This window comes from Pleuronectes platessa, chromosome 7, assembly GCF_947347685.1.
Source record: "Pleuronectes platessa chromosome 7, fPlePla1.1, whole genome shotgun sequence".
In the NCBI taxonomy this organism is placed as follows: Eukaryota; Metazoa; Chordata; class Actinopteri; order Pleuronectiformes; family Pleuronectidae; genus Pleuronectes; species Pleuronectes platessa.
Genome location: NC_070632.1, coordinates 28739389 through 28754231, shown reverse-complemented (window position 1 = coordinate 28754231; position 14843 = coordinate 28739389). Strand labels below are relative to the sequence as shown.

Below are 14843 nucleotides of genomic sequence, written 5' to 3'. Positions count from 1 at the left end.
GCTAAGTATTAAACTAGACTCTGCCCAGACATATGTCTCTTACTTCGTGTTGCTTCGCGGGGTTTCATACACGACCGTAGTAGCGCGAATCCCGGAAGGATGAAGTGGATGATGTCCTGGCCTCAGGACGCTGATCGCGGAGCCGCTGGGGCGACGGCGAGATGACGGTGGGCCGAATCGGAGAGAATGCTTCTCGTTCTCCTTGGCAAGGTCTTTGCCCGTCTGCAGGAAGGAACAACCGTCGCCGGATTGTCCGTGGATGGCGGGGAAAGTGTCTCTGTTCTCGGCCAGCGAGTGAGGGGGGGTTTCTGCCGCGCGCTATTCAGATTAAAAGCTTTAACGAAAAATAGGAAAGAATAAGCTTACGATGTACTAAAAAAGGATAAGTTAAGCTTAAACTGGATTAGAAAAAATAGCTTTAAACTAAAAGTGAACTACGAAAAGATAAGTTTAAAATAAACTTGAAAGATCAAACAGCTGTTGAGTTTGTTTCCTTTGTGTCCTGTGGATCACTTAGAACTAAACTGGAGATGCTAGCTCTATTGTGAGTGGAACTGGAAAGAACTATTCTCGGTGTGTCTGACCTTAAATAGTACCTTGGAGGTGACTCCCGCCTTCTAGCAGGGCTAAGGGTCTCATGCCAATAGGAAGGTTGGGGTTCAAAATCTGAGGCGCGGCTAGAGACACAGCAGGGGTCATTGACAGTTTCGACTGTAGCCTGCTCCCCCCCAAGTACCTTAGGCTGGATAGGAATTTCCCACAAGTCCTTCTTTTTACAGATCTCTGTGGCTGTAGGTCCCAACACCAGTCACCAGCAGAAACTGCTGGCCACTTTATGCCTTTATGTTTACTTGTGTGTGCTGTGTGGAGAATAAAAGATACTGAAAAGTAAAAGGTTTGTCTCTGGCTCTGTGCGGGAGAGCCCTGTGGAATGGTCATTTGCCACACAAGCATTTTTGCAAATAATGTCTTCTCACATTCTTATTTCTCCTTTCTCATCGCTTTTCTCTCTATTGGACAAGAGCAGATGATTTTTCTTTAGAGCTCCGTTAAGCAGTGGCTTGTAAATTCATTACATTATCTGGCAATTCACAGTATCACTTATTGGTGCATGTGTTTTATGTACATTTGTAAAACAGAACTGATGTTCCAAAATACATGGCTCAACCAGTCTCCTTACAGCCCATGCCAGGACCATGTGTAAGGCAGCCGTTTTTCCTGCTTAATCTCAAGCTCAACCTATGTTTGTCTGAAATTCTGTGTGTGTGTGTTTGTTTGGAGGAATGACTAATACAAATGACCCCCCTCTTCTCTCTCTCTCTCTCTCTCTCTCTCTCTCTCTCTTTCTCTCTCTCTCTCTCTCTCTCTCTCTCTCTCTCTCTCTCTCTCTCTCGAATTTCATTGAGACTACTTTGGTAAGAAAATTACACTGTTCCAGCCTACAATAAATTGTGTTTGTAGACAGTTGATTAAAGTCTATCCCCTTGATATATCTGTATTTTATGTCTGGCTCTCTCTTGAACAGCAACTGTGCTTCAAGTGTCATGGCAGAAAATTCAAGTTTTACTGTGATACATGTACATGTGATAGTGTACAACAATAAAATAATTTACTATCTTCATGTGTCTTGTTTTCTGTTTTTTTTTTGTTTTTCAGTTCCTCCCACCATTGTGCAGCTGAAGGAGCCAGAACGGCGCCATGATACTTGCATAGAGTTCACGGTTCGGGGTTCACCCCACCCAACCTTACGATGGTTCTACAAAGAAAAGGTGTGTTTGTTTCACACACACATATTGGTGAAGGCTACTGTATTTTCTGATTTATATATATTCTTCACACGTTTGATTAAATGTATTTTATTTGTATAATGCTAAATCATAACATACTAATGGCTCTTGTGGCCACTGCGAGGACAAAAAGCCCGCATGGGATGGTTAGACCTTGTGGCTGAGGTTAAATACATGTGTTAAGTTTATGGGAGATGCGTGTGTGAGGTGATTGATTGCAATAGGTTAAAGAGAGCGGTTATTTGCATACATACATACATACAGAGCCTGAGTCTGCGGTCGAGCATATAACGGACATTAACTTTCAGTAACCTTAACACCAAATTATCCAAATAAAACAACTCAAACTGATAAAGCATCACATATGGATAATGAAGTATAAGTATAAGTATAAATTGTCAAAGTAAACTAAAGGATCCAAATCTATTTTATAAACAAATACATACTCAATTTACACGAGGAAGGGATGAGACCTCAAATCTTTCAATAAAAAAGTTTAGGAAATGGACTCAGAGATCTGAGCGATGATGTATATCAGGGTTGTCAAACATACGGCCCGCCAGGGGTTCCAGCTCTGCCCGCCTGATGCAAGGCATGCCCTAAATTTAAAAACAAATTAAAAACAAACAAAACGCCATCTCACCTTTTGCCAGTGATTCTCAAACAGGAGGGGAAATGTGAGGCAGAACTATTGTTTTGACGTCCGCATCTCTTTAACGGTGGAACAGTAAACAAATCGTTCTTTCGCCGTAGCCAGGGGTCGGCCACCCGCAGCTCTGCAGCGGCGCCATGTACAATGATGTGCATGTCGCGAATTTTTTCGCGAACTGTGAACTCACGCTCACGTTCATTTGTTAAATCATCATCGTATCAGGCCAGCATGAAACACCAGGAGCACCAAATATGTGTGTGTTCGTGTCCAGACAGCACACACACCCAGGCCCCGGGGCTCCGCCCCCACTCATTTGATCAGAGAGACGCACCGTGAGATCAGAGCTCGTTCCGGTGAAGCCGCCGGTCAGTGACACGTCTAATGAACAGATTAAAGCAAGTTAACTTCAGAGTTGTGTGTTTGGTTGCGACTTGATTTTTTAATTCTTAGACAGTTTAGACAGTTCTCATATTAATTATATGATTATGTTTTCACACTGAGGGAAGTGGAGAGACTTGATGTGGACTGTTATCAACAGCTCTGTGGGAGATTATCACATTGAATATTACAGATGAGGTAGAAAGTCATTTTATCTATTTGTAAAATGTTTTATTTCTTTCAGTACTTTTATCCAACCCGACTTAAAATATGTGCATTTAACCATGAGGGTACAAACCCAGAGCCCAGTACATCGGTTTTGTCTTGACATCTGTGGTGCTTCAGACACAACACAAAAGATTCTTTAATAGTGAGTTTCTTCTTTTCATTAGATGAAGAACTGCAGCACCTGATGTCCTCAGTAACAATATGGTGGAGATCGGCAGCTTCAGGCTGGTCAACATGAGGACGACCTGCACAACACTTCATGTTTTCCTCCCTTAACTAAAGACGGCCTGCAACTGTTTAGAGTTGGCAGTCATTGCTAAATGTCATGGATAATAGAGTTAATTTCTATAGTCATTATGGTTGATTAAAAAATTGACGCTTATTAGAACAATGTTTATCTTTTGCTTTCAGATTTGATACACTTTAGATAAGAACCCAGTGTTTTATTTTTCTTCTTTGCCATAAGAGACAGAACAGGGTCATCACAGCTGTGTCCCTCAGGCTCGTCCATCCCTAATAAAATTATAGGAAAAATAAAACTATGGCATTATTGTAGAGGAAGTGTTACTTATGAACAAAGTTTGTATCCATATTTTCTGTGGATATATAACTATGCATTTGAATATGCTTTTGGATTAAACTGTGCACTACCAAGACAATATGTACAGTATGGAGTTATTTCACATTAAAAGTATTGCATATATTATTTAATCCATTACGTATTATGTGCAATACTTTGCTTTGATTGTTTGTAAGTAATGAAAACAGGGCTGTACCTGGAGTCAGTGTTCAGTCTGGTTGGATTCCAGTTGTGTCTCATGTTGGACATCCTATAGGAACATTCAACACAAATACACAGATATGTAAAGTAATTCATGTGCCAGGTTAACTCCTTAACAGACGTTTACATGGTAAAAATAAAAGTGTATTACTTCAAAGTTCATCAGATCATAATCATTTCAGCTTAGGAAATATGTGGTGGACATCAGCCTCAGGTTCTCTATGAGACTGTCTATTCTAGTAAAGTTACACTTCCTATAATTTGTTTATATTTAACACCATAATTCAGTGAAGACTGCCTGAGATTAACGATGTAAAAACTGAAGGTAGCAGACAAGTTTAGTTTTCACTGTAACACGTTACAACACATCGACACCAATACTCGGAATAAAGAGCGTTAGGAGACGTAATGCTACTTTAAACAGCTGCTCTTAAAATGCAGATATGACTTTAAATACTCAGGTTTCAGTTGACCACAGTAAATCTGTTTCTGCAGAATAAGAATCTGTGTAACGTAGTCAAGTCAAATGGTATGTCGAGTGAAACGACTTTACATAACATTAGATATCTTCCGTGGCGGAGCTTATTCTCTGTACACACACAGTCTCCTGTCTCGGTTTAAAAGATTCATCATCAAACTCTGCTGGGCGACGGGCTCATGTTGGTTCATGTCGGTGTGTGTCGGTAATAACTCCTGTTCGTATCGCCATTACTGCTTGTATCTTGCCTCCGGGCTAGCGGAGCTAAGCTAACAAGCTTAGCTACGCAGGTACAGAGACACCGATACCTGCGAATCACTTCTAACACATCTACATAAAATACTAAACTTGACTTACCACAGAAACAGGAGCGCAGACGTCTTTAACTTGTCCGCAGGAGAACAAACGGAACATCAAACCGTGTTATTCATCCGATGTGTGAGCGGAACCTCTCAACGGTCTCAGGTGATGTTCACTGACCGGGGAGTAGCCTGTTAGCTCAGGTGAAGCCGAGGAGGCTAGGAGTTGCAGTCGTCGCGCTGACTGTGACGTCACGTGAATTTCAAACCATATCTCTTAAACGGGGGAGTTAGAAAAAAATTCACCCCCCACAGAGTTGTCATGAAGGAAAACCTCGCGATTGAGACTAAAACCACATTTTTAACCATGCTGTAAACAGGTTTAATTCTACTCTAAAGTCGGCCTTTTTAACATGGGAGTCTATGGGACTTTCTGTTTCTTGGAGCCGGCCCTCTGTGGCCACCCAATGAACTGTAGCTTTTTACACTTCCTTATCGGCCTCATCGCTCAGCCCAGGATGTTGCCCCTTGGCCGGCCCTCACCTTTCACTTTCAATGCGTGCGTCAGACTCCTAGGTCCGTGTTCCAAGATGGGTCGGACCCCCTCGTTATGTTGATTTCATGCTGGTATCCAACGCCGCCACGCCCCCCCACCCTGAGGTATACGCGACGTCGTCCACGGCGGAGGGGCGTGGTGGAGGCGGTGGGTTACGAAGCCATTATGCAATGATTTACTGGTCTGGCCCACTTGAGATCAAAGTGGGCAGTATGTGGCCCTATAACTAAAATGAGTTTGACACCCCTTGATGTATATAGATATACGTGAGCTTTTTTCTTCTCCACAGTCGCAAAAGCACTTGCTCATTGTGGGAACTCTTCATATAAGATTTTTATTGTCTCAACCTCAATATGTAAAGTCTCTTGAGATAATGTATATTATGATTTGGCGCTATGCATATGTTATATATATATATACAGTACAATTTAATTGAATGTGATCACACTCATCATCACACTTACTCAGAGATTCATGTTATGATGTCACTATTCATTTGTTGCTCATCTGTAACTCCCACTCAGGAAATTTCCCACACTGAGTATGTGCGCCCTGATATGGACATTTACAAGGACGATATAGAGGGCTGCCTAAACTTTAAAAATCCAACACACCACAACAATGGAAACTACACTTTGGAAGCCACCAATTACCTGGGGGAAGCCACCTTTACTGTGTATGGGCATTTCCTTGACAAGCCCTTTGACGGTAAGTGTGCACACTAGTATCCAACAACGATGGCAACAGACATTTTATCAATCGTGATTACTTCAAATTAAATGATTCAGTACTTGAGTTATCACTTCTTATCATCTTCTTTGTTCAGCTTATTGGCAGGTGGCAACCAACTTCTTCTTCTTTGCTGGTTCAACCTTTTGTCCCAAATTTGTTTGTAAAACATTGCCTCTGATGACTCTTGGGGTGCTGCAAGACTCAATAATACCCTGCACTTGATAAACAGATATCCAACAGGGTTATGCAATTACTGCAAAATAGAGGAGTTAATGGAAAATGTGCAGTACAGGCTGAGCAAGGAAGAGGAGGCAGATACAGTAGATGACGATAATGCACCTTGCTGTTGGTTGCCACACGCCGAACTGAGAAGAAGAAGAACCCTATTACAATCTTTCTTATCTAATTCAGTTTGAACATTGGGCCATAAAGCATTTCACTTAGAAGAGAAGAAAAAATTGTTTTTGTGTCTCCTCACCACCTCATTTCACCCAATAAGAAGTCACCAACTTTATCTACGAAACACATACTAGTGTTTGCAATGCAGCTCTAATCAACTACTGGAACTTAACATAATTGTGTGCATCCATTATCATAGTCACTTTTGTGCTAGCCCTAGAATAATATTTTGCCCAGCTTAGGCACTAATACAAAATTTTATTTACAGATACTCAGAACAATAACAAATGCTGTGCAGGTAGTTCCGTAGGTCATGACTGGTCAAACAGACCTGACATCTTAGCATGAATTGGTACAGCAAACACAGTAAGTTATGTCTGGCAGAAATGCCAATGCATACCACAGACAAAAAGTTAAGGTAAAGTTTAAAAAACCCAAACCACAATCTTGCTTGGAAGCGTGAAAGCAATTGTGGGCATTAAACTTGTTGTAGACAATCAATAACACCATTTGTTATGAAAGTACTTTCCGAACTTACCAAACATCATACAAAAATCATAGGTAGATTCCACCTTATACCTTAAATTTTCTGCTTTTAACAGATAACACAAGAAAAGATTCCAAATTCAGGTTCGGACATTTTTTTAAATACAAACTACAATTAGGACAACAAGCCCTTGTCCTGATTTGAGAAATTGTTTAAAGTACCAACACATAATCTCAAATAAGAAATGTCTAGAGACAACACACAACCTTCACTGATTAATAACAATAATAAGAATTACTATTATTATAAAATGTCTTACACATGCCCTCCCTTTAAAACGTCTAGCCATTTTGTTTTTGACATCCCTTTCTGCATGCTACAGTTTGTCTTACATTCTCTTTTCTGTATCTCTGCTCCTTTTCTTTTCACAGGTCCAGAAACAGATTATGAGTATGGTAAGTGTTTTTTTTTGGTCATATTTGTTGATAGATTTGTATTCTCAGGATTGTCAACAAGGAGTTAACACTTAAACATGGCATTCTATAAATTATGTTTAAGGCACCAAACATTCATTTTATTTAATATTATCATCATAGAACATGAAGACTACTGACATATATTTTACCTGCCTGTTATGTAAGGCATCATTTAGTGTCAAATATTTAGTGGCAGGAAAGGAGGAAAACTGTCAGGTGAATGTAAATTCAAGTGCCGGACAAAAACACATTATAATCAATCACTCAAACTATGTTTTGGATTCCAAAACACATGAGCCGGCCTTCAAGCTTTACTGATATGCAGTATATACTGTCAGGCTTTGAATCTAAAGTCTGTGGACTATGTCAATATTATGGTTATAGGTTATCATGGAGCTTCTATAGTGTAGTCTTGCCATAACTGTAAGACGTGCCTTGTATTGAGTCTCCAAATCGCTCTGCATATGGTCGATAATACATGAATAGGCCAAACTATTTTGATCTAAATGCTGAAAAGAAACATTTGCTGGAGTGTACAGTTTTTAAAGTACTTGTACTGAACTTAAGTTTAATTCTATTTCATTCCTACTTTTTGTTGTCTTTCCTCACAGTTCAGTTAATCATACACAATAAGTATTTCCAAGAAACAAACAAAAGAGGCAAGCAATTATCCGAAGTCTCATGATGCTAGCAAGGGTCGTACATGGAAAAAAAACAACATTAGGAGGGACTCTGGAATGCATGTATATGAAGGTAACAAGACAATTTAGAAAAATGGAATATGCCAAGCCAGAACTTTTGGTGAAGTCATATACGCTGCGAAAGACAAAAATAATCCAATTTCTTAACAGATATTTCTTGACGTTAATAGAAATGACATGAGTTCAAGGAAAGATGTGAAGAAGAAGCATCAACTTTATTTAAGAGGGACTGGGGAGGAATAATCCTCGCTGCTGGTAGCGGAAGGACCAACCAAGCACGTCAGCACTGCATCAGATGCATATTAGGCTCAATGATCTGTTAAGCTATAGTCTTAACACAAATAAATACTGTATGATCCTTATGTGCTGGAAATGCAATAAGTTGGGTGAGACTATGCTGTCTTTTATATAAACCTTTGCAAATGGCTCAACCATTCAGCAGTTGTCTTGGCAGAAAGACAAAGGAAGTACAGAAAGAACATTTGAGGTGGTGTAGAGTGATAACCCACAGCCAGCAAATGAGATCAAGTTTTAGATCAGAAATCCTTGTGGTTTCCATCTGTAGTGAACAGATATAGAACAAACTAAATGTCCATTACACGATAGGATTTATTTAGTATTCAGTAATAACGGATCACAATTTAATGACTTTGATCATGAAAACTGAACATTAATTCACGTTATTTTATAGATGTGCTCATTTACGCTCAAGATCTATTGCACTTATATCCCTAAGTGATCCCTCACTTGTGATTCTTCCTGTGGTTTCTGCATTTTTTTCTCTGTTAAGGCGGTTGTTTGGGACAGAGGATGTCAAACCTTGTGAGACAAATTGGAATTTGTGAAGATGGGCTATAAAAATTAAATAGATTGAGTCATTGATTCATTAATTCATTCTTTCATTCATACAATCTGTATCTACTTGTGTTTTTCTACCAGTGACCCCGACTGCAGAGACACATAAGCCTGAGAAGGATACGTTTGGGGTGAGTGACTGAAACATTAAAGAAATGTATTGCCTATTTTCCTCTAATTTCCTAGTCACCCAGGTGAAGTAACATATCTATAAACAAAAGTCAATACAGAGAAAGGACTGAACAACTTAAAATATCTGAATTCAATTAAGTTAAAAATATTTGTATTATATTGTTTAAAATTCTACTTAAATGTAAAATTCTACTTAAATGAACTCCAGGCCTGACTTGAGGATTGTGTTTGTAATCAAGACTAAATATAATTAAGTCGGGGCCAAGTTGCATAATTGCATTGTTATCTTTTCTCTTTATGAAAAACGTCAGATAATATTAAAGAGGTGCTTGTTGTTGAGGGACTCCCAAAACGGGGTTTTCAAGGTAATTAAGGTGTTTTATTCAGTTCTATTTTAACATATTCTTCACCTATGTTCAAGTTCAGCCATTTGTTTCAGTCTGCTGACATTCTTTGGTGGCTAGTGAGCCTGAGAGCTTGTAAGAGATGTTATTAATTTGATGTTACTCGTATAATTAACTGAGGACAGATACATGTTGAGCAGAGGTTGTGAAGAGATAATGTTTTAGTGTCTGTTTGTTCAATTATCTATCGCATATTTTTGTTTTGTTATCAAGTTTTGATTCTGCCTTCTGTCATGCCACACAAGGGGCATTGTTTTTCTTTAGATTGCGGGGCAATGAGATGGTCTCTAGTCACATGACTTGGACTTGAGTCAGACTGAGTCATACATTTGTAGACTTTGGACTTGCAACTCAACATGGACTATAAAACTTAAAATACCTCAAGCCCAAAGTATGTTATTTAAAAAGTGTTCCACAAGAAAATGTATTTCCTGAATCAACTAAAGTTAACACTATTCATTCCCAGCAGGGAACATTTAACACTAATTGCAATATGCACAATGTGGAAGTCGAAAATTATAGCAACGTCCAGCAACTTTTGAAGTTGCACAAAGTTGAGGTACTATTAACATAGTGCTTGGATAGTCCAGAGCCCCGCTTTCCATTTTAGTTTTTTTTAAAGCAGTTATTTGTTTAAAGAGACAAGAATGTTTTAGGATTCCTGTCCAAACTGTAGTTTGATGTTTACCAAAAAAAGGGCATCATTATGTTATCAACCAACAGCAGCAATATATTAATGAAACGTAATTTTTAAATTACTCTCTACATTGACAATAAATGATTTTGGCTGGATTGCAATATTTAGAGTTTAGTTAAAGTCTTTTTTCTTAGCTCAAGACTGCATTTAGGATAGATACAAAACTGACAGTGAGTGTGGTCGTCATTAACTTTTCACAAAAAACAATCTGAAGTCTTTGGTCTCCTACTGTAGTGAACCTGTGTTTCCTATAACTACAGTATGAAGAATAGTGTTTCAAAGGTATCTGTTAGGATCAGGGCCAGACTCAGAAGACTTTATGAATGACAGAAGCCAAGAGGATGGATAATTATAGTGAAATACAAACACAGGGCACTATTATAAATGTAAACTGCACATAATAAATGGTTGAACAGAATATAAGAAGGTGGGACCTCAACATACAATTCAATTTTATTTGTGTAGCGCCAAATCATAATATACATTATCTCAATGCACTTTGCATAGGAAGTTAAAACCTTAGAAATTATAGAGAAACCAAACAGTTTCCACAATGAGCTGCACTTTGGTGACTGTGGAGAGAAAAAACTCCTTCATTAACTGGAAGAAACCTCTAGCAGAACCAGACATAGGTGTTCAGCGTGTGGGCGGCTGTGGCTGAGGGGTAGAGTGGTGGGCCTCCAACCTGAAGGTCGGCAGTTCGATCCCCAGTCTGACCCATCTGCATGCCGAAGTGTCCTTGGGCAAGATGCTGAACCCCCGAATGAAACCCCCATAGAATAACTAAGTGCTGCGAATAGATGCACTTTACGAATGTGTGTGTGAATGGGTGAATTTAGAACTGTACTGTAAAGCGCTTTGAGTGGTCATCAAGACTAGAAAAGCGCTATATAAATACAAAGCCATTTACCAAGCCATTCAGTTCAGAACCTCCTTACTGCAGGCAACAAGTAATGTAGCTTCGCGATCCAGTTGCGGAAAAGGTTTCCTCTGGAATCTCTTTGAAATCTTCTCTCATGGCTAAGTGATCAGTCCTGTATCATATCAATAGGGACAAATCAAAAAACCTTACCTATGAATACAAGAATAAAAAATTACCTTTTGCTGATTCTATTAGTAAGACTGATAAGGCTAATGAACTAAATTTAATATTACAATTCCCAAACTTGTGTTGTTCAACACAAGCAGTTCCCTTAAGATTCAAAATCACAATTTCACTTAAATCCAATTATAGTTTAGAGAGCTATAGGGGAGAGCGGGGTAATGTGAGACATTTTTTTACATTTGCTCCCTTCCAGGCGAGCTAAAATGATATATCAGTAAAATTTACACATTTCCCATTAATTCAGGATGTTTCCTAGCAATGGAAATGATCAGAATGTCGTCAGGACAAAGGCAGTGAAAATATTATGGTTTTTAAAAAAGTGGTCTTGGGTCTCACTTTACCCCTAAGCTGGGGTAAAGTAAGACAGACCATAGAAATCAAGGGGGTAAAGTGATCCACTTACTTTTTCCACATTAAAACTACCATAACAACACATGTTGTAATAGTTCAAGTCCTGACAGCTAGATTGACAACCACACATTCCAAAACTAATATCGGACTAGTAACAGAATCATGGGGATTGGTCAATTAAACACATTTATGATTATTATGATTCATGTGATCTCTTGCACATTCTAGCTTACCTGCACTTTGTTTCTCTGTCCATTTGGCAGGGACAGGGACATTTTTTCTCTGCGTATTCAAATGCCAGTTCACGGCACTTAGCAATGCCATGGAACTGGTCAGCTAGTTGTTTCAAGTGTTTGGCCAGATCCTCCTCCATCTCATCTGTGAATATTCTCTTTGCCTCAGCTACTGCACACCAGGCTACTGATTTTACTTCCCCTTTCTCTTTGTTCTTTATGAATCTTTTGAGGGTTGTCTTGTCAATATTTCTATCCCTTCCAGCTTTTCTTAAGGACTTCTTTCCTTGCATGACCTCAGCGGCTGCACTCTCCATCTCTGCGAGGGGTGATTAGCCCCAGGTTGTCTTCCTGGTGTAGTTTCTTGGCATGATGGCTTTTCTACAATGTTTATGACATTAAAAATAAAACATATGTAATGTAATATTACACTCAAATATGTTTAAGACTAAACTTAACTTGTGCTTCATGTCTCACTTTACCCCACAGCATTTGTCTCAATTTACCCCATAGCCACCATTTATAAAAAACAACATCTCTTACCAATTCAGGCTAATCTTCAGCTAGCATCAATCACATGGTTTTATATGTTGGAAGTTCACCAACATTTATGATATAAGTTTTTCTACCTGAATCAATTTGCTTGACACAACAGTTGATTAAGTTCAAAGCAAGAACATTTACTTTTACATGCAAAAAACACATTTTTGTGAAAAAACATAACTACCATGGCACCAACACCAACTTCTCCTTCATGGCAAGGGGGGAATGGGAGGTGCTTGAAAACATAATGGTCACATGACCACAAATGTGTTCCGTTGCCTAGATACTAGGTGTCTCACATTACCCGATGTCTCACATTACCCCGCTCTCCCCTACTATAAATTAAAGAAATTCCATTATACACGTAAATGACTGAACATGACTGCTGATCAGCGGTAGCTAATAAATACAGTATTTATGTTGCTAATAAATTTTGCCTAATCAAATGGGATTTTACATGACGTTCAAATCCACTTACTTAGCTATTTAAATACATTCGCAGTATCACCAAAGCACCTGTTGAGGTTGTTGCTTTGCAAAAAATGTTCCTCTACTTAACAAGATTTTTGTCTCAAACTTTCTTTTATCTGAATAGAAGATGAATAAGTGATGATTTGTGTGATTCTAGGTCTCAATAGCAGTAGGCCTGGCAGTGTTTGTCTGTGTGATGCTGGTGGTTCTCCTTTTCCTCATCAACAAGTGTGGACGAGGCTCCAAGTTTGAATTGAAAGGTAAGAAGCAAATATATCACTTAATCCCTTTGTACAGACTTTCTGAATATTCAGGCTCAAATGTTTATGACATGACTAAAACTTAAAAGGTGTGATATGGTGCTATACATGAAAATAGAACGCACATATTGTATATATGTTTCATATTTAATTTGTGTTTTTCTGTTAAAATATTTACATGCTTATATTGCTACTCTTGCATGGACCTATTGTAACTAACACAATTTCCTTATGGGATCAATAAAGTATTTCTGAATCTGAATACCAGTGCTAGTGGACGGAAAGGCTCAAACTATTAACTTCACCAATATCTTTATACAGGGCTCTACAGTGTGATACTTCACTTGCATTTGCCCCTAAAAAATTGATGTATGCGTAAAGGTTTTTTATGAGCAGTGTGTGAATTAAGAATTAAACCCAAGACAATAAGAGAGACCAGAGGGTATTTAATGGCCACAGAAAGATGTGAAAGTCAGGCAAGAAACCAGTCACTCAATAAATCAACGACATATTATACTTAAATCAGAGACATTGATTCATCGTTTTAACCACATTTATTGACATGCGCACAGGAAGTGATGTGAATGTTATAGTCTTTGGCGTATTAAACCCCTATGTGATATCATCGGGATTAAGAGAGGATTGAGCAGAATTTAGCACAGGAATTCTCCCCCTGGGGTCTAGAAAAATGAAGTAGCGCTCAGGTACTCACACACACGATCTAAGCTGGGAGAAGTAAAAGGTTTGTTAAGAACGTAATCATCCACCTGTTCAACCAATGCAATGCGAAGGAGACTTTTTTTTACAATACAACACAGTAGTTAAGGTAACAAAAGCTGTGTGTCTGTATTACTAATTATGTTGGTTTGACAAGATTTGTTAAACCCATAAAAACGTATCTTCTGTCTGAGACAATCCAGACCCCCTATCCAGCAGCAGAGGGAGGAGGAGAGAAGACAGATACTGACTCATATCTCACTCCACTAGAAGCTATATGTAGTTTTCTTATCCGATTTTCCTGTTTATAAAGTAAATTTTACCTGATGGATTTTCCTGCATTTAGGTATTATCAATATGTTTGGCCACATCATATATTTTTGAATAATTTTGTCTGAAACTAAGTGGATGTTTGTTCTTAATTATCAAATTCCTGTTTTTATTTTAAATAATTCTCCATCAACAATCAGGTACAACAGTAAGTATGCCATACTCGAGCGCACGGTATGTGAAGGAAAAGTAGCATTAGAATGTACCAGAGGCTCCAAATGTAGACTTTTCGGGCCCCATTTTTCCCATTCTTTTCCCATTGACTTGTTAATCCTTACCTTGGTGGATGTAAAGCCCTATCTGAGCTATTTCAATCAGAGTAGATTAGTCTCTAAGGCTGATGAATACTGATTTACTATGTTTATCTTGTTTTCTACAAGACAGTACTATATTAATTTGCTGCACATTCACACTCTCATACCACTAGGTCTAGCCTTATATGAAAGTAACATTTGCTGCTTTTTGTTTTCTGTTTGGCAATTGCTATTGAAGTTATCAGAAGTAATAAAATGTTAAATGTTAAAAATAGAAAAATAAAGCAACGCATTATTTTCTACATTACAAATGTGAAAATGTAACTTTTGAATTAAAAATGAGGATGTAACTCCTTATGGTATATATCAAGCCTGGTAAAAGTGAAAGTTTTAAGGTGAAAAAATGTGTATATGGTCAAGAACAAGCTTTCAGGATCTTAAGCACCTTTTTAAAGGGGTTACCAAACACGAGAGCAGCAGTCTCAGAAAGCAGAATTTCCAGAAAAACCCCCGCTAAGACTGGATTCTGCAGAAATG

At 38.5% G+C, this 14843-nt stretch overlaps 1 protein-coding gene across 2 annotated transcripts in view; it reads left to right on the top strand.

Moving 5' to 3' along the window:
- Positions 1 to 14843, top strand: part of LOC128444185 (NT-3 growth factor receptor) — a 159603-nt gene that overhangs the window by 84152 nt on the left and 60608 nt on the right. For both annotated transcript variants that reach the window (XM_053426507.1, XM_053426506.1), the window contains 5 exons: positions 1657 to 1769; positions 5684 to 5867; positions 7209 to 7232; positions 8894 to 8940; positions 12903 to 13005. In XM_053426507.1, coding sequence (XP_053282482.1) covers positions 1657 to 1769; positions 5684 to 5867; positions 7209 to 7232; positions 8894 to 8940; positions 12903 to 13005 — 471 coding nt within the window. The remainder of the gene's footprint in view (positions 1 to 1656; positions 1770 to 5683; positions 5868 to 7208; positions 7233 to 8893; positions 8941 to 12902; positions 13006 to 14843) is intronic.